This window comes from Vipera berus (assembly GCF_964194415.1).
Source record: "Vipera berus genome assembly, chromosome: W".
NCBI classification, from domain to species: domain Eukaryota; kingdom Metazoa; phylum Chordata; class Lepidosauria; order Squamata; family Viperidae; genus Vipera; species Vipera berus.
In genome coordinates, this window is record NC_138210.1 from 22,674,109 (window position 1) to 22,699,072 (window position 24,964).

At 43.0% G+C, this 24,964-nt stretch overlaps 1 protein-coding gene across 4 annotated transcripts in view; it reads right to left on the bottom strand.

Annotated features, from left to right (window-relative positions):
- The window catches only part of LOC308676208 (RNA-binding protein 33-like), a 293,110-nt gene that overhangs the window by 53,141 nt on the left and 215,005 nt on the right, over positions 1 to 24,964 (bottom strand). For all 4 annotated transcript variants that reach the window (XM_081341982.1, XM_081341985.1, XM_081341984.1 and 1 more), the window contains one exon: positions 294 to 506. In XM_081341982.1, the coding sequence (XP_081198108.1) occupies positions 294 to 506 (213 nt within the window). The remainder of the gene's footprint in view (positions 1 to 293; positions 507 to 24,964) is intronic.

The window sequence follows — 24,964 nt, forward strand, 5'->3', positions numbered from 1 at the left end:
GGTTTTAGATCAACAGTCCCCAATACAGTTACCACATTTCCCATGAATTTTGTTTGAGGCTTCTCAAGATGTTAAAAATTGGAACCTAACTTATCTGGGAAGTATAAGATATGGAAATGCTGAGAACCACCTTAGACATAGGAATATTTCAATCATCCAAAGCCTTATCTGAAGTCAAAAGAACTCACAAATCTATTCCACTGAGATAAATTCTTTTTCAGTGTCTCAATAACCCTGAAAATTTATTTCTTCAAGCAACCAATGAAGATATCAGTACAAACCAGAATCAATACCTTTTTCACTTGATGTATCCCTGGGATATTTTTTAGTCCTTGAGGAAATGTAGAGTGAATCTGTGATAGATGGTACTGATGAGGCTGATGCAGTTGCTGCACTGTCCCCTTTGTCAGTGTGACCTTCCGGATTGGCTGATGTCTCTGCTCTGATGGCTGCAGAAGCCGGTGAGGCGGTCCTTCCAAATGAGAAAAGTCAACATTCTCACCACCCTGTAGGAAAGTCGAAAACATTCTATTTAAGATTTTTTTTAAAAAAAAACCTACATATTTTTGGCAACAACTACTATACAACAGAACCTGGATAACAGATTCACAAGCACTAAGACCATGCTTTAATAAATAATAAGGGCGTGTCATCTAATGGGGTGAAAATTAATTTTTGCAATTTTTTTCAGTGAGGGGTTCTAAAAATATGTGTTTTTACACCAAGAATTCAAATCTGCTGTTATTTTTGCAATTGCACAACGTTTAGCTTGGTAAATCCACATCTGATCATATACCCCACAAAAGTCTCTTGTAACCCAAATACTGTTAACGTTATCTTCTCAAAATTACAGTTGCAAGAAAAAGTATGTGAACCCTTTGGGATTACGTGGAGTTTTGCATGAATTGGCCATAAAATGCGCTCTAAACGTCATGTAAGTCACAACAATAGAAAAACACAGTCTGCTTAAAATAATACTACACAAACATTAGCTGTTGTCATGTTTTAATTGAACAAAAGATGGAAACATTCACAGTGCAGGGTGGAAAAAGTATGTGAACCCCTAGCCGCGAGCTGCATTGGCTGCCAGTTGTCTTCCGAGTGAGATTCAAGGTTTTGGTAATGGTTTTCAAGGCCCTACATGGCATGGGTCCGGAGTACCTCGGGGATCACCTGCTGCCAGCGTCAACTTCCCTCCGCCCTGTGCGTTCCCACAGAGAGGGCCTCCTCAGGGTGCCACCGGTCAGAGAATGTCGTCTGGTGGCCCCCAGGGGGAGGGCCTTCTCTGTGGGCGCCCCGGACTTATGGAATCAGTTGCCGGTTGAGCTCCGGACGGTGCCTGACCTTCGCTCCTTCCGACGCGATCTGAAGACCTTTTTATTTGAACAAGCCGGCCTGGCCTGATGGGGGATGTGTTGGGGTTTTTTATTGTGGTTTTACATTATTATTTATTGTTTTAGCTCGGGCCCTGTATTTAATTCTCTTTTAATTTTTGTACTTTGTATTTTATATGTGCCCTGTTCACCGCCCTGAGTCCTTCGGGAGAAGGGCGGTATACAAATATAATAAACTTAAACTTAAAATTAATGACTTCTCCAAGAGCTAATTGGAGCCAGGAGTGAGCCAACCTTGACTCCAACCAGTGTGATGATATTGGATGTGTTGCTGACAGCTGTCCTGCCCTTTAAAAACACACACCTGTTTTGGGTTTACTGGTCTCAAGAAGCACTGTCTGATGTGAACCATGCCTCGCAGAAAAGAGCTCTTAGAAGACCTACGATCAAGAATTGTTGACTTGCATGAAGCTGGAAAGGGTTACAAAAGTATCTCCAAAAGCCTTGATGTTCATATGTCCACGGTAAGACAGACTGTCTACAAATGGAGAAAGTTTAGCACTGTTGCTACTCTCCCTAGGCGTGGTCGTCCTGTAAAAATGACTGCAAGAGCACAGTGCATAATGCTTAATGAGGTAAAGAAGAATCCTAGAGTGTCAGCTAAAGACCTACAGAAATCTCTGGCACATGCTAACATTTTTGTTGACACATCTACAATAAGGAAAACATTAAACAAGAATGGAGTACATGGGAGGACACCACGGAGGAAGCCATTGCTGTCCAAAAAAAATATTGCAGCACGTTTGAAGTTTGCAAAAGAGCACCTGGATGTTCCACAGCACTACTGGCAAAATATACTGTGGACAGATGAAACCAAAATTGAGTTGTTTGGGAAAAACACACTACACTATGTGTGGAGAAAAAAAGGCACAGCACACCAACATCAAAACCTCATCCCCACTGTAAAACATGGCGGAGGGAGCATCATGGTTTGGGGCTGTTTTGCTGCCTCAGGGCCTGGACGGATTGTTGTCATTGATGGGAAAATGAATTCCAGAGTTTATCAGGACATTTTGCAGGAAAATGTACAACCATCTGTCTGCCAACTGAAGCTCCGCAGAGGATGGGTGATGCAACAGGACAATGACCCAAAGCATACAAGTAATTCAACAAAACAATGGCTTCAACAGAACAGAATACGCCTTCTGGAGTGGCCCAGTCAGAGTCCTGACCTCAACCCGATTGAAATGCTGTGGCGTGACCTTAAGAGAGCGATTCACACCAGACATCCCAAGAATATTGCTACACTGAAACAGTTTTGTGAAGAGGAGTGGTCCAAAATTACTCCAGATCGTTGTGCAGGTCTGATCTGCAACTACAGGAAACGTTTGGTTGAGGTTATTGCTGCCAAAGGAGGGTCAAGCAGTTATTAAGTCCAAAGGTTCACATACTTTTTCCACCCTGCACTGTGAATGTTTCCATCTTATGTTCAATTAAAACATGACAACAGCTAATGTTTGTGTAGTATTATTTTAAGCAGACTGTGTTTTTCTATTGTTGTGACTTACATGACGTTTAGAGTGCATTTTATGGCCAATTCATGCAAAACTCCACGTAATCCCAAATGGTTCACATACTTTTTCTTGCAACTGTACACTTTGTGCTACAAAAATTAAAGTTTTTTTCTGCATGAATCTTATTTAGCTAAGCAAAAAATAATCCATGCAATCATAAACTAACATCAGAAAGCAATTATCTGAGTTACAAAAATGTTTAAGTGAGTTTCATCAAGTCTTTTTTTATTAAAAAAGTTTTACAGTACATTTTAAACATAAATTGAACCCCCTGCCCATAAACCCACCCTACCCTCCCCCTCCCCCCAACTTCCCCCCACCTCCCCATAAAGCCCACCCTTCCCTCCCCCTCCCCCCCCTGACTTCCCAGAGCTGAATACAGGGTATTGCATCTAACAAGCTTGAGCTAAAATACGCTAACTATCTATAAATACACTTTAAATCCTATCACACTTTAACTCCCATTAAACACAGCTAAATAACAATACATCTTATTAAATTCTAATACTCATTCATATGCTAAATGAAACTTTTTAGTCCCATATTTATTCTGAATGTAATCAATCCATCTTCTCCATTCCAAAATGTATCTTTGTTGCAATTGATCTTTCAAATATGCTGAAATTTTTGCCATTTCTGCTAGGTTCGAAATTTTTAAGAGTCCACTCTTCTATAGTAGGCAGATCCTCTTTCTTCCAATATTGCGATACCAAAAGACTTGCTGCCATTATTAAATTCAACATCAATTTAGTTTCTATAACAGTAAAGGTAAAGGTAAAGGTTCCCCCGCTCATGCGTGCTAGTCGTTTCCGACTCTAGGGGCCGGTGCTCATCTCCGTTTCAAAGCCGAAGAGCCAGCGCTTGTCCGAGGACGTCTCCGTGGTCATGTGGCCGGCATGACTAGACACCAAAGGCGCACGGAACGCTGTTACCTTCCCACCGTAGTGGTCCCTATTTTTCTACTTGCATTTTTACGTGCTTTCGAACTGCTAGGTTGGCAGAAGCTGGGACGAGTAACAGGTGCTCACTCTGTTACGCGGCACTCGGGATTCGACCCGCCAAACTGCCGACCTTCTGATCGACAAGCTCAGCATCTTAACCCACTGAGCCACCGCGTCCCGTCTATAACAGTACAATCTGTAATAATACCCAACAGAAATAGCTGCGGAGAAAGTTTCATCAAGTCTTGTTTTGATTCGTTCTTTGACATCAGCCGCTGACTTGCTTCTCGGCCTCTGATATAACCCTCACGTTTCTCATATGTGTGAATGAATGAACCTTCATTGTCAAAGTACAACCATGTATACATTGAGATTGGCTGAGCATCCCTTCGTGCCCCCACCCCCAACTCACAGTGACACAAACCCTCCAACTTATTACACCATGTGAGCTAATTGCACAACACACCGGCCTCACAAGTCAATCATGCATAAAGTTTATAAAATTATTTCCCGTTCAAGAGCCTAACAGCCCATGGATAAAAGCTGTTCTTCAGCCTGTTGGTACGGTTGGCTATACTCCTATATCTCTTACTCTATGTAACAAAACGCTGAGGACTTCTTGTTTTCATGTATTGCTTATGACATGAAAATACCTCATACTGGTGAATGTCAAACATTTGAAAATATACACAAAATGGAAAATGTGTTTTTATTCAAGTATGAATTTTTATTTTATTTTTTATTTATACAATTTATTGGCCACCCATCTTACTATAGGGTAAGCTGGTCAAAGACATTCTGGCTTAAAAGGTCATCCAGACTTTTCCAGGAAGTAAAAATCTGTTCAAACCAAACCCAGATAGCTTATGGATTATATTGCCTTAGTTTCCCTGTCAGATGGCTCCTTCATCTGACAGGGGAACTAGAGGAAGGTTGATAAACCTGTTCCTCTCTTCTCTCCATCTCTGCATGACCTCTGTATCAGCCTGCCCATCAATATTTCCAGCATCTTCCCTTCACTTTTCCACCACTGCACTTGAATTCAAGAAAGGTATACCTACCCAAGCCCCCAATTTTCTTTTACTATTTTTCAGCACATGCTCACCTCCTTTCACGCGCAAGGAACCAGAAACTACACAAGGAGCTGATCAAAGTGGAATGTTTATTTCTACTCACCTATTGACAGGAATCTTGCCAGATTAATGCACTTGATATAGAATAGATCAGGGGTTCCCAACTGGGGGTGCGAGATGATATTCCAGGGGGTGCGAAAACTTGGGTTTTCAAAATTATAGTGTATATGCATAAATCACAAGTATTCACAATCTGTGCCCAGATAAGCTCTTAATGAGTTCAGTCTGGACAAGAACCATCCAATACTTGCTGATCTACGCACATAATATTTTGCACATCCCTAATGGAAATGCAAGGATGCTGGATTAATGAGTTAGGATTTTGGTCTGACCCAGTCAGGCTGCTGTTTGTATGGACCAGTCCTTTTCTAACTACAGTACTAGATTATTCAAAGAAAATAAGTCAAACCATGGTATGTGAAGTTTTCCTTAAGAAACCTCTTGAGGAAAGGCCATTGTATTACTCATGAATGAATTTTATTTTATTTTTTTTAGAAATGTAAGCTCTGATCATATTAGAAAAGACTTTACTAAATAAGAGCAACGAAGGAGCACCGGAATTTTGTAAACTGTACTTTTATCACAAATACCTTGACAGTTTCACAATGAAGATGAATTTGGTTTGCTACCAATATTAGCTGGACAATTTTATTTATAACAAATACTTTGAGAATGTCCTGATAAAATATTGCCCCACTGATACTGTCATAGCTTTGTGCAATTTGACAGATCAAACCTTGTATTAGTTCTTAAAACTGCACATCTAAACAATATCACTAGTGTGCATTTTGTAGTGAGCAAGTTGATTAGAAAACAATTTTCTATAGAAAACTCAACTGTTGATTACACCTATCAGACATTAAAGCACCATTATTCCACTTAACAAATTCCCTAACCATATTTCTCAGTCTTTGTAGCCCTGCTAATTTGTATTAAACCTGATGAAAAATTTTCCTTATCTTCGGCTAAACCCCAAAATCTAAATCCGACAAACTGACAACTCTTTCGGTAAAGGTATTATGAAAAACTCTCTAAAACATCAATGGCATGTCTTCAGGTGACATTAATTTCTATACTCATGATAGACATTTGGTACTCAGGACTGAGAGGACAGATAACATTGTCAGGATACAGAGGACAGTGGTGGAGTGTCCCAGGGCAGCCTCTTATGAATTCTCCTTTTGATAAGGCCATACCTTACTGTCATTGGCACTGTTACCAATCTTACAGCCCTCAGACCTCACTGCACAGGTTTCTATTAACAGTGATAATGCTGTGTTTACCCATGTAATCTTTTCAAAAGCTAATTCAAATAACCACCCAAAGGTGAGAGGGATCGCATCGCACTTGTGCCAGAAGGACCAAACCGCTTCCGTGTTGAAAGGATTAGCCACTGACATCACTTTTGCCTGGGGGACACTCAGTTGGGGGCTCCTTTCATGTCCCTGGCAGGAGCTGGAGCAAAGGATGGGAGCTCACCCCGTCCCACAGCAGCACTCGGATCTCAAATGAAGGCTTGCTGCTGGTCAACCCAGCATCTTAACAATGTGAGCCACCGTGCTCCTTTGGTGAGAGGAGTGTTGTTGTTAGCTGCGAAGTCGTGTCCGACTCATCGTGACCCTATGGACAACGTTCCTCCAGGCCTTCCTGTCCTCTACCATCTTCTGGAGTCCATTTAAGCTCACACCTACTGCTTCAGTGACTCCGTCCAGCCACCTCATTCTCTGTCACACCCTTCTTCTATTGCCCTCAATCTTTCCTAGCATTAGGCTCTTCTCCAGTGAGTCCTTCCTTCTCATTAGGTGGCCAATGTATTTGAGTTTTAGCTTCAGGATCTGGCCTTCTAAAGAGCAGTCAGGGTTGTTCTCCTCTAGGACTGACCGGTTTGATCGCCTTGCAGTCCAAGGGACTCGCAGGAGTCTTCTCCAGCACCATAGTTCAAAGGCCTCAATTCTTTGGCACTCAGCCTTTTTTATGGTCCAACTTTCACTGCCATACATTGCAACTGGGAAGACCATAGCCTTAACTATACGCACTTTTGTTGACAGGGTGATGTCTCTGCTATTTAGTGTGCTGTCTAGATTTGTCATTGCTTTCCTCCCCAGGAGCAAGCGTCTTTTAATTTCTTGGCTACAGTCCCCATCTGCAGTGATCTTGGAGCCCAGGAAAATAAAATCTGTCACTACCTCCATTTCTTCCCCATCCATTTGCCAGGAATTGAGAGGGCCGGATGCCATGATTTTGGTCTTCTTAATGTTAAGTTTCAACCCAAGTTTTGCACTTTCCTTCTTCACCTGCAACAAGAGGCTCTTTAGTTCTTCTTCACTTTCCGCCATTAGAGTGGTATCATCTGCATATCTTAGGTTGTTGATATTTCTTCCGGCAATCTTAATTTCAACTTTTCATTCCTCTAACCCTGCCTTTCTCATGATGTGCTCTGCATATAAGTTAAATAGGCAGGGCGGACTTCCGGTGGCGGCGCGGCGCCAGAGACAGCCGTTTCGGGCTGCCCGCTGCTCAGCTGAGTTGTTTTCACCCGAAACAGCGCCGATCAGCTGTTCGGGTGGATTTGAAGCCCCCTCCTCGGGAGAAGAGGAGGGGGTGAGGCCCCAGGTAGAGGTTGAGTTCTCCGGGGCCGCCTGAGCTTAAAGCTTGGGCGGCTGAAGGATTGAACTCCCCCGTAGCCTGGGTTGCTCCCAGCTGTTCAGCGTCTCTGCTCCGGGATTTTTGGAGCAGAGCCAGGAGTTTGCGACCACCCCTGCCAGAAGGAAAGACCTTGGAATAAAAAGGAGCAGGCAGAGCGGTACAGGAGGTCAAGGTGAAGAGGACTTTTATTCTTATTCTCTAGCTTAATGGACTTTATAAACCTAAAGTGAAAGTGCGCAACAAGTGAAAGTGAAAAGATGGCGGCTAAACCTCCCTCAAAAACTCTTCGGAGTGCGGGAACTTCCCCGGTGCAACAGACATCGTTGCAAGCTTTGCTTCCTCCTGCTGCATTGACATCGAAAGAGCTAGAAGATGCTTTGGAAAAACAATCCCAGGTAATATCAGAAATGCTGGGTGACAAGTTGGCAAAGGTGGAGGAGAAATTGGAGAAATTGGAGGAGAGGATAGAAGAGAAGTTTAAAGTAATGGAGGAGAGGATGGAAGAGAAGTTTAGTGCGATGAGGGTAGACATTTTGTCTACAGTGCAAAGCGTGGCTGAATGTGTGCAAAGTTTGGATGAAAAAGTGGAGGATCTGAGTCAAAAGAATGCTATATTAGAAGTAAAGGTACTGGAGAATGAAGATTTAAGGGATAGAATGGACGGAGAATTGAGTCTTGTCCAGTATCATCAGATGCAGCATGCTATCAGAATCAGAGGCTTAAAAGAGAATCCTAAAGAAGACCTAAAGCAGTTGATTTCTGAGGCGTTGGAAGCAGTATTGGATCAGCCAGCATCTGAAATAAAGGGATGCATGGATAAAGTTTTTCGTGTAAACTCATGGATTGCTAGACAGAGAAAGCTACCTAGAGATGTGGTGGTCTATTTTACAAAGAGAGAAACCAGAGATGAAGTTATTCAAGCCGCTTATGATACTAAAGTTGTGATTGCTGACCAAGAAGTTTTGGTTTTAAAAGAAATTCCTCCAAAGATTCTAAGGAGAAGGAAGGATTTTGCATTTCTCGTGCAAGAACTTAAGCAACGTGAAATAAAGTTTAGATGGGAGATTCCTGTCGGATTGGTGGTGATGCATGAAGGCAAAAGATACCGTCTGGTTACTGTGACACAGGCGCGTGATTTCTACAATAATGTTTTAAAAGCGACCCCACTATCACTTCTGGAAGCTGCAAAGGGATTTGGAGAAGGGAAATCTCAAGAGGCTGAAGGTGGACAGAAAGAGGAGAATGGTGCTGGAGGAGATCAAAGTACAATCTCGTCGGCTGTTGCTGGAGAGCAGAGGGTGACACGTGCCGCTTTAAAACGAGCAAAACAAATAAAAGAGCAAGACCAACAGAAGTTTATGGAATTCTCAAAGCGTACTTACAGCGAAGCAGTGGGAGGAGCACGGCCCAAAGAAGACAGAGGGGCTATTAAAGATCTGCTCCAACAGCTTCGGGATGCCACGCATGGCGACTAAATTTCTAACCTGGAATGTTAATGGACTAAATTCACCACAGAAGAGAAAGAAAGTTTTTCAATATTTAAAACAATTCAAGATTGATGTTATATGTTTGCAAGAAACGCATATTAGGGTTATGGACCAAAAGTATTTATCCAATTCAAGATTGGGCACGCAATTTGTTGCCTCTGCGATGAATAAGAAAAATGGAGTGGTTGTTTATGTTAAAACTACTTTATCAGCGGAACTAATTGAAGCAGATAAGCATGGTAGATATCTTATGATAGATTTGCTGCTAGAAGGCAAAAAAACACTTTTAGTTGGACTGTATGCTCCTAATCAACAGCAAGCTGATTTTTTTAGCTTACTTCATACAAAGCTTACCCAATTGGATTACAAATCATTTATTTTTATGGGGGATTGGAATGGTGTTTTGGATGTACAGATGGATAAGGCTGGTCTTTTTAAGCGCTCTCCGAGTCATGCCAGATTGCCTAAATCTTTTTTTGAAATGAAGGATGATTTGGAACTGCGAGATATTTGGCGTGACATTCACCTGCATGAAAAGGATTATACTTTTTTTTCTGATAGACATCAATCTTTTTCAAGAATTGATTTTATTCTGCTGACCAATGACTTTTTTTCTAGGATTAAGAAGGTAAAGATCTGTGCAAGAGCTATTTCTGACCATAGTCCAGTTTGGTTAGAGATCAATAAGGACAATAGAGATAGGCGCTCGTGGCGCGTAAATGAGAACTTGTTTAGAAATCAGAGAAATGTGGAAGAATGTAAACAGCGGATGAAGGATTTTTTTGAAATTAATATGAATAAGGATACTTCTATGGACATGGTTTGGGATGCTAGTAAGGCCTATATGAGAGGGGTGTTGATATATATGAATAATAAACACAGACGTACTTTGGAAGCCAGAAGGAAAGAATTGGAGAATGAAATTAGGGAAAAAGAAAAGGCCTTGATTTTGAACCCATTGGATGTGAAGACTAAGGAGGTTATTAAGCTATTAAGAGGACAATTTGATAAATTAATGGCTGACCAAGTGGCAACCAATTTGCGGTTTGCTAGGCATAATACTTTTTGCAATGCTAACAAGCCAGGTAGATGGCTAGCTTATAGACTAAGGAAAAAGCAAAGGGCTTCTAATATAGATAAAATTGAACATAAGGGAAAGGTTGTGTTTCAACAGGATCTTATTAAGGAGGCCTTTCTGGACTTTTATTCTAAATTATATGCTAAGGAGAAGATTAATGAAAAAGATATTGATGTATATTTGGAGAATGCTAGCATCCCGGTTCTTACGCAGGCACAAAAAGAGGAGATTAACCAATTGATAACAGAAGAAGAAATTCTTATAGCAATTAAGGAATTGAAGTTGGATAAAGCACCAGGTACGGATGGTTTGACTGCGGTTTACTACAAAAATTTACAAATGGAGTTGATAAAGCCGTTAAAGGAGCTGTTTCAGATAATTCAGAGAGGGGGAAAGGTGCCTCCGTCTTGGAGAACTGCTTTTATCTCTTTGATACCGAAGGAAGATCAAGATGCTACTCAAGTTAAAAATTATAGACCGATATCACTTTTAAATACAGATTATAAGATATTTGCTAAGGTGTTGGCTAATAGACTGATGAGGGTTCTGCAACAGGTGATTCATGGGGATCAAACTGGGTTTATTAGTGGTAGGCAAATGAAAAATAATGTGAGGCATATAGTTGATGTGTTAGAGTTTTTGGAAAGGAACAACCAGATCCCTGCGGCGCTAATTTTTTTAGATGCTGAAAAAGCTTTTGATCAATTGAATTGGCAATTTTTGATGAAAGTTCTAGATAAAATGAATTTTGGGGATAAATTTTTGCAAACAATTAGGACATTATATCAAAAACAAACTGCCCGAATAATAGTTAACAATAGCTTGACTGAAGCTTGTAATATTGAGAAGGGCACAAGGCAAGGGTGTCCGTTATCGCCTTTGTTATTTGTGTTAACATTGGAGATATTATTGGTAAAAATACGGAATTCGGAAAGAATTAAGGGTATACAAATTAGAGATCAGGATTATAGATTGAGAGCGTTCGCAGATGATCTGGTTGTTACGGTGACCCAGCCGGAGAACTCTGTTGTGGACCTGATGGAGATAATAATGCAATATGGGAAGGTTTCTGGATTTAAAGTTAATGTACAAAAAACTAAAATTCTGGCCAAAAATATGACAGTATCGCAAAGGGCTCTTTTAGAAGGATTAACTGGATTTGAGATTGTCAAGAGGGTCAAATACTTGGGGGTGTTTTTGTCACCCTCTAATACAAAGTTATATAAAAATAATTATGAAAGATTATGGGGAAAAATTCAAAAAGAAATGGAGAGCTGGGAGAAATTGCAATTGTCTTTGTTGGGGCGAATCGCAGCAGTGAAAATGAATGTCCTGCCTAAATTTTTATTTTTATTTCAAATGATATCGGTTCTTAAGAAAGATTCTAATCTGGAGGAATGGCAGCGAGGTATCAATAAATTTGTCTGGGCAGGGAAAAGGCCACGAGTTAAACTTAAGATTATGCAGGATACTCGTGAAAGAGGTGGCCTTAAAATGCCCAATCTTAAATTATATTATGAAGCTGCTGCGTTAGCAGGAATAAGTGATTGGATTAATTTGACACAAGAGAGATTATTAAATCTTGAGGGCCACGACTTGTTATTTGGCTGGCATGCATATTTGTTGTATGATAAGAAGGTAGATAATGTGTTCAAAGTGCATATTTTAAGACAGGCATTGTTGAGAGTCTGGAAGAAGTATAGACATAAGTTAGATTGTAAGATACCATTGTGGGCAATTCCAAAACACGCAATAGAAAATATAAATGTTGGTTTTAAACATGATGTGACTACGTATAAGGAGATTTTAAGTCTGGAAAGAAATGTCTGGTGTCTGAAACCGTACGGTCTCTTGCGAGATGAGAAGATTATTCAAACTTGGTTTCAATATATTCAGCTACGGGCCAGGTGGAAAGAAGATCTGAAAATTGGTTTTACAATGACTGATGAAAATCTGATAAAGCAAATTAGAAATCAGGGTCCTGCACATATCAAACGGATATATCTTGCATTGATAGAAATTGATTCAGAAACAGAACTTGTTAAAGATTGCATGATAAAATGGGCCCAAAATATCCAAGAAGTTATTACAATGGACACATGGGAAAAGATCTGGGTGAGGAACGTAAAATTTACACAAGCTCAAAATTTAAGAGAGAACTTTTATAAAATGTTTTATAGATGGCATTTAGATCCTAAAAAGCTTGCAAGTATGTATCCGAACTATCAGCCCAAATGCTGGAGGTGTGGTGACGAAGATGCAACATATTTTCACATATGGTGGACTTGCAAAAAGGTTAAGGCCTTTTGGATAAAAATTTGGTGGAATATGCAGAAGATCTTCAAGCAAAAGATAAAGTTTTGTCCGCAATTCTTTCTGTTGGGTATAATTACAGAAGCTACTGTTGTGGACACTAAGTTGATGTTGAATTTAATTACGGCAGCAAGACTCTTAATAGGTCAGTATTGGAAGAAGGAGGAACTGCCGACTATAGAAGAATGGACTTTAAAGGTTTCAGACCTGGCAGAGATGGCAAAGATATCGGCTTATTTGAAAGATCACTCGCAAGAACGTTACATTATGGAGTGGAGAAAATGGATTGAGTATATCCAGAACAAATACGGGACTAAAAAGTTTCATGTAGCATTTGAATAAGTCTTCCTTTCTTTTCTTTTTTCTTTTTTTATATTTAATAGTAATAGTGTTTGTAGTTATCCTATATGAGCTAGAGAGTGATAGATTTTAGAGTTTGTGGTTGTTAGCATTTGGATGTTTATGATTGTTTTTTTCTTGTTTTTATACCCTGTACTTAGCTCTGGGAAGTCGGGGGGGGGGGAAGGGGGTAGGGGTAGGGAGGGATGGGTATGGGAGGGGGAGGGGGGATTGTTAAAGACAAAATGTATGTTAAAACTTTTCAATAAAAAAAAAAAGTTAAATAGGCAGGGCGACAGTATACAGCCTTGCCGGACTCCTTTCCCAATTTTGAACCAATCAGTGGTTCCGTGTCCAGTTCTCACTGTTGCTTCTTGGCCCACATATAGGTTTCTCAAGAGAGAAATAAGATGGTCTGGTACGCCCATCTCTTTAAGAACTTGCCACAGTGTAGCACTTTTACTGCATCGTCTTTTAAGTTTTTTAATAGCTCAGCTGGAATACTGTCACCTCCACTAGCTTTGTTGTTGCTCAGCTTTTCTAAGGCCCACTTCACTTCACATTCTAGGATGTCTGGCTCGAGGTCAGTGACCACCTCATTGTGAATATCAGGGACATTGAGCTCATTCTTGTATAGTTCTTCTGTGTAATTTTGCCACCTCTTCTTAATTTCTTCTGCCTCTGTTAGGTCCCTGCCATTTTGGTCCTTTATCATGCCCATTTTTGCATGAAACGTTCCCTTCATCTCTCCAATTTTCTTGAAAAGATCTCTGGTCCTCCCTATTCTATTGTTTTTTTCTATTTCTTTGCATTGTTCATTTAAGAAGGCATTCTTATCTCTTCTAGCTATTCTCTGGAATTCTGCATTCAATTGGGCGTATCTTTCTTTTTCTCCCTTGCCTTTCGCTTCCCTCCTTTCCTCAGCTATTTGCAAAGCTTCCTCAGACAGCCATTTTGCTTTCTTGCATTTCTTTTTCTTTGGGATGGTTTTGGTTGCTACCTGTTGTACAATGTTGCAAACCTCTGTCCATAGTTCTTCAGGCACTCTGTCTATCAGATCTATCAGGGCCCTTCCCCCAGGTCTGCCGATCCGGATGCGGTCGGGATGGAAATTGTTCATGAAAAGCGGTCACCAACGCAGGTGCATGAACGGCGGTCGCGTCTTCCCAGGTGAAGTCCTCTGGTCCGTAACCTTTCCATTCAATCAGGTACTGGAAACGACCTTTCAGCCAACGGGAGTCCCTGATGCTGGTGACCTCGTACTCGGGGGTGCTGCCTCCATCACGAGGTCCTGATGGGGGAGGTTCCGCTCGGCGGAGTGGACAGGCCGGTTGCTCGGGGACCAACAGAGACCGATGAAAGACTGGGTGCACGCGCAGGGAACGTGGCAGAGTTAAGCGATAGGCGACCGGATTGATGACAGCCTCGACTGGGAACGGTCCTAAATATCGGTGATCTAACTTTCTCACCGGCCATGTTGACTGTAGGTTCCTGGTGGACAACCAGACCCGATCTCCCACCGATAGTGGAGGCGTATCCCGTCTTGACCGATCAGCAAACCTTTTGTAATCGGCCTTGGCCTTCTCTAACTGACGTCGCACCAATCGATGGATCGCCTGTAACTCTGCCATGAAGTCGTTCGCTGCCAGCTCCGGTGAGTCCACGGGAGAAAGGGGGAAAAACCGGGGGTGATATCCCACATTGGCCAAGAACGGTGTCATCTGTGTGGAGGTGTGCTGCGAATTGTTAAATGCAAACTCAGCTATGGCCAGATAGTCCACCCAATTGTTTTGCTGCAGATTAACGTAGCAGCGCAGACATTGTTCCAGGATACCGATGACCTTCTCGGTTCCCCCGTCAGTTTGAGAATGATGCGCGGACGAGAGGCAAATCTTGATATCCAACGCATGCATCAACTCCTGCCAGAAGCGGGTTGTAAACTGGGCCCCCCTATCAGAGACGACTCTATCAGGGAGGCCGTGCAGCCGAAACACCTGCTGAATGAACATAGGACTAGTGGCGCGGGCTGACGGTAAGCCGCAACAGGGGATGAAGTGCACCATCTTGGTCAGCATGTTCACCACCACATACACTGTTGTAAAACCAGAGGATGGGGGTAAATCCGTCAGAAAGTCCATGGACACAGCCCCCAGGGTCTTTTGGGTGTCGGCAAGGGCTGCAGTAATCCAGGCGGGGCCCGTCGCTGACTTGGCCTGCCTGCATGGGATGCAGGAGGTGACATAGGACTGGATGTTGTGTCGGACTCGGGGCCACCAGAAGGTACGGGAGACCAGGTTCAGGGTCTTTGAACAGGCCAAAATGCCCCGCCGCCGGGTTATCGTGACACTGGCTGAGGATGAGTCCTCTGAGTGGCCCTCCCGGAACATAGAGCCGGTCACGATAATACAAGAGTCCATCCGTGACCGTCCAAGGAGAATCTGGCCCCACCTCCTCCTTCCGCTGAGCCACCCACACCTCCTGCTGCTGTGCCTCCCGGATCTGAGTCCGTATATCAACCGGCTCCCGCACCGCAGCAAAAGACTCGACAGGGATCACTGTCCTGGGCAGAAGCTTGTCTTCCACTCGGGAATATTCGGGCTTCCTGGACAGAGCATCTGCTCTTTGATTGTGCCCGCTAGGTATGTACCGAACTCGGAAGTCGAACCTCGCAAAGAAAAGAGACCACCGGATCTGGCGTTGGTTCAAATTCCGAGCGGTCTGCAGGCTTTCCAAATTCTTATGGTCCGTCCGGACCTCGATTTGATGCCACGTTCCCTCCAGATGATGCCTCCAGGCCTCGAACGCCACTTTGATGGCCAGCAGCTCCTTCTCCCAGATTGTATAATTGCGCTCCAAAGGGTTCAGTTTTCGTGAATGGTACGCGCAATGGAAGAGGGTACCGCTGGGCGTCGTTGCCTGGAGTAACACCGCCCCAATGGCAATGTCGGAGGTGTCCGCCTCCACGACAAACGGCCGTTGCGGGTCAGGATGCTTCAAGATGGGCTCCTTCATGAAGGCTTCCTTCAAAGTCTGGAAAGCCCGTTGTTCTGGAGCGTTCCACTGGAACCGAGTCTTCTTCTGCAGGAGCCGGGTGAGGGGGGCTGTCAAGGCAGCAAACCCAGGGATGAAAGTTCGGTAATAGTTGGCGAACCCAAGAAGTCGCTGAACATCCTTCACGCGACGCGGGGGTTGCCAACTCTGCAAAGCCTCAACCTTACTCGGCTCCATGGCGATGCCCTCAGGAGAAATGCGGTGACCCAGGAAATCGATGGTCACCCGGTAGAACTGGCACTTCTCCAACTTGGCAAACAGCCGATGTTCTCGGAGTCGCTGCAGGACCTGATGGAGATGCTGATGGTGCACCTCACGCGACGGGGAGTAGATCAGGATGTCGTCCAAGTAGATCATGACAAACTGATCCAACAAATCCCGGAAAATGTCGTTCATGAAATGCTGAAACACGGCGGGGGCGTTGGTCAGGCCAAACGGCATCACCGTGTACTCAAAATGTCCATAGCGAGTACCAAACACCGTCTTCCACTCATCACCCGGCCGAACCCTGACGAGGTTGTAAGCTCCACGCAGGTCCAGTTTCATGAAGATCTTAGCCTCCCGGAGTCAGTCCAAGAGTTCGGGGATGAGGGGCAGCGGGTAATGATTGCGCACCGTGATGGCGTTGAGTTTCCTATAATCGCAGCAAAGCCGCAATTCGCCCGACATCTTTTTGACGAAGAGCACGGGTGCAGACACTGGCGAGGACGAGGGCCGGATGAAACCGCGAGCCAAATTCTTCTCCAGAAAGTCCCGCAATGCAGCCAACTCGGGGTCCGACATGGAGTACAAACGCCCCACTGGGAGAGGCGCATCAGGGACTAAATCAATGGGGCAGTCATAGGGCCTGTGCGGGGGTAATTGATCCGCCTCTGTCTCGCTGAACACATCAGCAAAGTCGGACAGTTCGGGAGGCAAGGAAACCCCTGGGGAACCGTCCACCTGGCCGGCACAGATATGGCGGGAGTGGTCCACGCACTGCAAGCTTGGGAAGGTGACCAAGTTCTGTGACCAATAGATCTGTGGGTCATGCGCCCGGAGCCACACCAGTCCCAAGACCATGGGGAAATGCAAATCTGAGGTGATATAGAACTGGATGGCCTCCACATGGGAACTGATGGCCATACATAATGGTTGCGTGGTGGCTGTAATTGGCCCAGACAGGAGCACTCGACCATCGATACTCTCCACTAACATGGGCGGATCCACCGGGCACTAGGGAACAGCCCATTTGGCCACAAATGCTGAGTCCATAAAATTTGTGGTGGCCCCAGAGTCAATTAAGGCATGGACTGGAATCCCCTCTGGCTTGCCAGGAAGGATCAGACGTGCCTCAGATATCAGATGCCGTGGAGGTCCACAGGCAGCATCGGAAAGACGTCGCTCAGTGTTGTTGTGGGACGCCCGATCTATCACACCGTCTAGATCGGGCTCGGGGCGTGTCCCGACAGAAAAGTAGGGGACTTTCTCGGGGCAGACTCGGTCACTGATGCCCGCTGTCGCTTCTTTGGGCAAAAAGCAGCCAAATGCCCAGGGTCCCCACAGTAAAAACACAACCCCCCAGATCGTCGTCTGTTCATTTCAGTCACCGATAGACGAGACCTGGCGGCACCCAGCTCCATTGGCTCCTCCCTTTGAACTGGAGTCTCACGCACAACAGGGGCTGCAGGGGTCTGTGGGGTGGCACGGCGACTCCTTCGCTGCTGCAACCGACCATCGATCCGCAGGCAGAGATGGATCAGCCCATTCAGGTCTGAGGGAATATCCACACGGGCCAGCTCATCCAACATCTCCTCCGACAATCCATCCTGGAAGGCATCCACGAGCGCAACCTCATTCCAGGCGGAATCCTGGCTAAGCAGCCGAAAATCGCTGATATAGCCCTGTAGGGGGCGTTGACCCTGCCTCAGAGCTTTCAGGCGACGAGTAGCAGTCTGCATCTTTATAGGGTCCTCATACATCAGACGCATATGATCACAAAACCCCACAAAGTTGTCCAACTATGGACTAGGTTGAGCCAGCAGAGGCATGACCCAACGAGCTGCATCACCCGAAAGAAGGCTTAACACAAACCCCACCTTATCCCGGTCAGTGGGGAAATCAGCTGCTCTCACGCTGATAAAGAGCTGGCATTGTCCCAGGAACGCAGGAAACAGTTCTGGATTGCCAGTAAATTTATCCGGCATCGCAACTTGGCATTTTCTCCTGGGTGGGGGTGATGGTGGGGGTGCAGCATGGACCTGAGCTTGCAGTTGAGCCACCTGAGCTGCCAGCAAAGTGAGTTGCTGGGTGAGCTGGGCATTCTCAGCACGTAGCTGCTCCATAATAATAGTAAGGGGTGGGAGGCTGAAGGCAAACTGTTCTGTACCAGCCTGCTACCGGCCCTGCAGAAAAAGCAGGGACAACCCCTTTACAAACGGCAAGAGGCTGGAATAAAGCCTGCCAAATTTATTAACATAAAACAGACACCAACCATGAAACAGGAGCTATGAAACAGGAACTATTCAAGCGGTTGCCTTCAGCAAACCAGCCCTCCCACACATTCCCCTTTTATACAGTTCAGGGCGTGGCTTCTCTCTGCCTCCTTCTGAGGTGCCCCATTGCCTTCCTCTGTTTGCTCCTGATTTTTTTTAAAATTTTTTATTAAATTTATTGTTTAAAAACATTGGACACAGTACCAGCGGGCTGACAAACCTTTTTGTCTACAATGTTCAAATATATATATATACATGTATATATGTACATCAAAGATACACTTAAATACACTTAAGTTACAAATCAGTGAAATAACAGAATATTTAAGACAATGAGCTAGTCTGTAAAACCTATTAAAGACCTTTCTTTTTATCCCTCCAAAGATACAATTTGTTCCAAATTCTATAATAGTCTGATTGATCTTTATTCTTTAGTTCCAAAGTTAGTTTGTCCATTTCTGCGCAATCCCAAATTTTCCTAATAACCTCTTTTTCTCCTGGGATCTCATTCTTTTTCCATTTTTGCGCAAATGACATTCTAGCTGCTGTGATAATATGGATCGTTAAATATAGCACATCTTTAGGATATTTCTCTTTCGTAATTCCCAACAAGAAAAGTTCTGGACTAAACTCAATATCTTGTTTTAATATTTCTTTCAGCCAAATCCAAATCATTCTCCAAAATTTTTGTGTTTTACTGCAAGACCACCACGTATGGAAGTTATGTGCCTATCTCTTCAGAGCACTTCCAACATTTGGGAGATGCTGTTGTATACATTTTTGCTAGACGGGCTGGGGGAAGATGCCATCGATAAAACATTTTAAATAAATTTTCTTTATACGATGAGGCCAGTGTTATCCTTTTATTTCTTTCCCAAATTGTTTGCCAAGTACCTAAGTCAATGTTATGTCCTAAATTGTTGGCCCAGATCAACATGGGATCCTTCACTTGCTCTTCAAACAGCTTATATCCCAAAAGCAATTTATATAAATTCTTTATTTGTTTGGAGTCTGGTCCCAATAATATTTTGTCCAATGCTGTTTCAGAGGTATATATCCCCCATTCTTTTTTATCCTTCCTAAATCTTGATTGGATTTGTTAGTAGGCCCACCAATCGAGTTTTATACCTTGTAATTCTAGTTCATTCCTAAGTTTCAATTCCCCCTCCTCATTCAGAATATCCTTGTATGAAATTATGTTACCCAAATCAAATAGATTTGGGTAAACAATCGCTTCAAGGGTGGATAGCCAGACCGGTACTTTAGTGTAATTATGAGATCTAATTTTTTTCCAGGTATTAAGTAACGCTTGCCTGATCCGATGTTTTTGAAAATGTGAGAAAAGACCTTGTTTCTCCGTCCATAGGAAAGCATGCCAGCCATATTGCAAATCGTGACCCTCTAAAGTTAATAATCTTCTATTTCTCAAAATTACCCATTCTCTAATCCAACTCAGAGCCGCGGCGTGGTAATATAATTCCCAGTCTGGCAATCCAAAACCCCCATTTTCCTTCGTGTCCTGTAAATATTTCAATTTAATTCTTGGTTTTTTCCCCTGCCAAACAAAATTTAATGATAATTTATTCAAATTTCGAAAAAACTTAGAATCGAGTTGTATTGGGATATTCTGAAACAGAAACAGGATTTTAGGCAGAATATTCATCTTAATGACAGCGATTCTTCCCAATAATGAGAGTTTTAGATTTCCCCATCTTTCCAGATCACCTTTTATTTGATTCACTACATTATCATAATTATCTTTTTTGAGTGAGGTGCATCTAGCCGTAATATTAATCCCTAGATATTTTATTTTCTTGACTATTTCTATATCCATGATTCCAGCCAGATTTTCTTTTTGTTTATTAGTCATATTTTTAACAATCATCTTGGTCTTATTTCTGTTTATTCGCAGTCCGGCAACCTCACCAAATTTAGATAGTTCTTCCAATACATTTGGTCCCGTCTGACATGGATCCTCCATAATAAAAACCAGATCGTCCGCGAAAGCTTGAAGTTTAAAGGTTTCCTTTTTAATGGTTAATCCTTTTATCTTTGGGTCGTTTCTTATAATTCTCGTTAATACTTCAAGTGTCAATATAAACAGCAATGGTGATAAGGGGCAGCCTTGCCGTGTTCCCTTTTGAATTTGAAACTTCCCAGATGCTTCCCCATTAATAATTATTTTTGCTTCCTGGTTGTCATAAATTGCCCTAATTATATTTATAAATTTTTCACCCATATTCATGAAGCTAAGTTGTTGGTGCAAAAAAGACCATTTAACATTGTCAAATGCCTTTTGGGCGTCTAAAAAAAGTAATGCCATCTGTTGTCCACTATGTAATTCATAGTACTCCAACGTATCTAATATTATTCTAATGTTGTGCTTAGTGTGTCTCTTAGCGAGAAAACCATTCTGGTCTACGTGTATGAAATCGTTCAGAAATCGTTTCAATCGTTCCGCTATAATTGATGTAAATATCTTGTAGTCCGAATTAAGAAGTGATATGGGTCTATAATTTTGGATTAATGTGTGGTCCGTATTATCTTTCGGGATAAGGGTTATGTTTGCCTCCGACCAAGATTTAGGCGTTCTTGCGCCTTCTAATACTGCGTTAAATACCTCCACTAGGGGTTGTGCTAAGATATTTTGTAGTTCTTTATAGATTTCTGACGGGAGACCGTCAGGGCCCGATGCTTTATTGTTCTTTTGTGCATTAATAGCTTTTATCACCTCAGATAGCCGAATTTCCTCGTTTAGCATATTTCTGGTATCTTCTGTGACCTTGGGTAATTTGGCTTTTTGAAAATATTCCTCCATTTTCTCCACACTTGCCTGGCTATCTTCTTTGTATAAACGCTCATAAAATTCCTGGGCTATGATTTTTTTTTTCTCTTCCTGGTGGAATATTCTCCCTTCCTCATCTCGTAGTTCGCGAATCCAGTTTTTCCCCTTTTGTTTTCCCAATTTATATGCGAGCCAACGGCCCGGTTTATTTGCGTTTTCAAAAAAATTTTGTTTCGTGTTTCTCAGTTGTTGTGCTAATTTCTCTTTGTCTAAAATATTAAGCTTGTGTTTAATCAAGTCCATAGATTGTTTGATATTCTCTTTTTGTGGATCTTGTTGGAGTATAACTTCTAAACTCTTATATTCCCCTTCTAATCTTTCCCGTTGTTGTCTTTTCCCCTTGTTTTTGTATACCATGTATGCCCTCGCTACCCCTCTCATCATTGCCTTGGCTGTATCCCAATTGTTTTGTACCGAGGTGTCTATAGCTTTATTTTCCTTAAAGAAAAAACTTAGTTCTCTCTCCATCTTAGATTTGAATTCGTCTTCTTTTAAAATTGCTCTTTGTAGCGTCCATCTGGGTATTTTTTTGGAGCCTTTCCAGCTAAGTTTAATAGGATTGTGATCAGCCCAAGTACCTGTCGCTATATGCACCTCGTCTATTTCAGAACTAATTTCTTTCGTCATCCATACCATGTCTATTCTAGACCATGAGTTATGTCGATTGGAGTAATATGTATATTGTCTAACCTTACGATTTCTTTCCCTCCAGACATCTTGGATATTTAGGTCATTAGCCAAGTTGAGAAAAGATCTCGGTAGAGTTCTTCTCTTCTTTTTCCTAAGCGTCTTACCCATATAATCCAAATTTATATCTAGGATAGCATTAAAGTCTCCTATTAAGCAGATCTCCTCATAATCAATGCTACATATCTTATTGTGAAGTGTTTTAAAAAATTGTTCTTGGTTATGGTTTGGAGCATATATCTCTACCATCATGACCTTCCTGTGATTTATTACAACCTCGATTATCAGTATTCTACCCTCTTTATCGTTATAGATTTGTTTTGCTATCAATTTTGGGTTTACATATAATGCCACTCCTCTCTTTTTCTTGTGTCGGTCTAAGGAAACGAATAGATTCCCTATTTTTGGTTGTACTAACAAATATTTTTGTTGTTCCTTTATATGGACTTCTTGTATTGCCACGATATCCAATTGTTGGTGAATAAGCCTACTAAAAAATTTCCGCCTTTTCACTGGCGAATTCAGTCCATTAATATTCACAGACATAATACTACACTCACCTCCCTTCATCTTACTTATTTCTGGTTTTTGTGGATCTCGTGATTCGGGGCTCTCTCTCTTCCTTGTCTCTGGCTCCATGTTTCTCTGTTAACTCTCCAGATTTGTTCCTTCTATCCTCTGTTGCTAAGACCTTCCCATCCATTGCCACTCGTATTGTATCTCTTTCTCTTACCTCCCTTCCATCTTGATCTTCTAAATCTGCTTCCTCTTGGCTATGGAAGTGGAGTTTGTAAAAATCTTCTGCCTTCTCTATCGTGTCCAGTCTATGCCTTCTATCCTGCCACGTGACTAGAATACCCTCTGGGGTTAGCCATCTAAAGTTTACATTTTCCCTAATTAATTTAGATGTTAAGAATTGATAGCCACGTCTCAGATCCCTCATCCTTTTAGGTATCTGTTTAAGGATGGTAATTGGTTGGCCCCGAAATTCTAATGGTTCCTCTCTAGATCTATGCAGGAGCTCATCCCGAATTGATTTTTTAACTAGCCTTACATGTACTTCTTTTGGGAGGTTGTGCCTTCTCGCATAATTAGTTTGAACCCTGTATGTTTCATCAATTTCCGCCAGCATTTCCTCCTTCCCTACACCGAGTGCCTTTGCCATCAGTTCTGCCATCATGACCAACAAATCTTCCCCTCTTTTTTCTTGAACATTTTGGAAGCGTAGATAATGAGCAGCCTTTTCTGCTTCCAGAAAAATGACTGTTGTCTCTAACTCCTTATTAGCCTGAAGGAGTGTTTCATTTAAATCATCTACTCTCTTTTCCTCTTTTTCCATTCTAGCTTCCATATCTTGAAGTCTTTGTTCATTTTTGACTAATTGTTGTTGAATCCCTTCAAATTTATCATCTATCGCTTGGATTTTCCCCTTTAATTCACCAGTGTCGTTTCTTATTTGGCCTATTTCTCTCTTCATCTCCTCATGGTTTTTGGCCATTACCTCGTGTAAGTTTTGCAAAAGGGCATGTAAATCTTTAAAAGAATTTGAGTTAGATCTTTCCCTTTGCAGCATATCCTCTATAGATTTCTGATTGGAGGGACTTGAGGCCATCCCTTGTCCCTGTGTTGCCGCCTTTTTGCCAGCGCTAGGCTTAGTTGCTCCCGAAATACTTGTCATGTTTTCCCGGTTGTAACACGCGTTTTATCAATATGTAATACCCTGAATCTTATATAAACCTTTTAACTCTATGACAAAAAGTATATATAACAGTTACAGCCAGATACTTATTACCAACTAAGCATATAATAGAATTCTATAATATATATGTCTGGATATATTCAAAGTCACGTTCTTTTTTTTTTTTTACCCCGTTTCCGGCGCAGAGGTTGACACCTTTTCCGTCTTCCTCTACTGTCAAAGACCAGTAGGTGTCCCACTAAACAAACCTCCAATTACTAAATTGCTATGTCAAATGGCCGCCCGTGACAAGTAGAGTAAAATTTCAAAAGTTTCACAAGTTCAAAATTTACCAGGATAGACCAGGATAAACCAAGCTGATCGCTTTCCACGCCCGACAATCCAGAGTTCAGTCTCCAAGGCTACAAGATCAGACTTTGACCTGTTGTAATTTATCTCCAGCTAGAATGCAGTCATATAGTCTTCGAATTTCTTTTCCTTGCTGTTTTTGCCAAACGCCTCCCTCGAGACTTCTATCGCCGCTTATTCCCTCTCCGTGAGGCACCCACTTCAGACCAGTACCTCTTTCTCAAGCGCTTCCTATTAAATATTCGGATATACTCTCCGTCAGCTCCGCTCTACCGTTGTCCCGCTGCATACGTGCTAGCTCCGTCCCTCTGTCAGATCTTCATGTCGGCCATTACTGGCCTCCTTCTCCCCGGTTCGCTCGCATCAGACTTTCTCCGGATCTCCAACACGAACCGCCGCTCATGAAGGTTCTCCGGGCTGCCTGCAACTTCGGATGTCCCTACAGGACCTCCTGAAGCTCCGAAAAGCCCCCGCGAACGCTGGGTGAGAGGTTGTGCGTGGAGAGAACTCCGTTCACACAGCCGCCCGCTCTGACAGCTGGCTCCGCCCCCCCCTGTTTACTCCTGATTGACTGCCTCCTGCGTCGGGCGTCCTTGAACAGGGCCAGCTGTGGGTCATCTTCATCCACGCTGTCAGGCTCACACAGCTGGGTCTCCGTCGTGACCAGGTGGGAAGGGCCTGGCTGAGGGCTCTGCGGAGCCTCAAGGCCATCATCAGCAAGCTCAACACCCCCCTCCTCCTCCTCTGAGTCGTCCGACCCAACTGCCGAACCCACAGGCTGACCCTGAATCACAACACCATGCCCACCCAGTAGGCCATACGCACTCCAGCTGCACCCATCCAGTAGGCCCCGCCCACCCTGGCCATACCCACCCGGCCCCCCGAGGGCAACCACAATGCTGATGTGGCCCTCAATGAAATTGAGTATGACACCCCTGGTATAGAGCTTCTCCATCTTTGGCTGCAGAGCATATAGTCAATCTAATTTCTGTGTTGACCGTCTGGTGATGTCCAT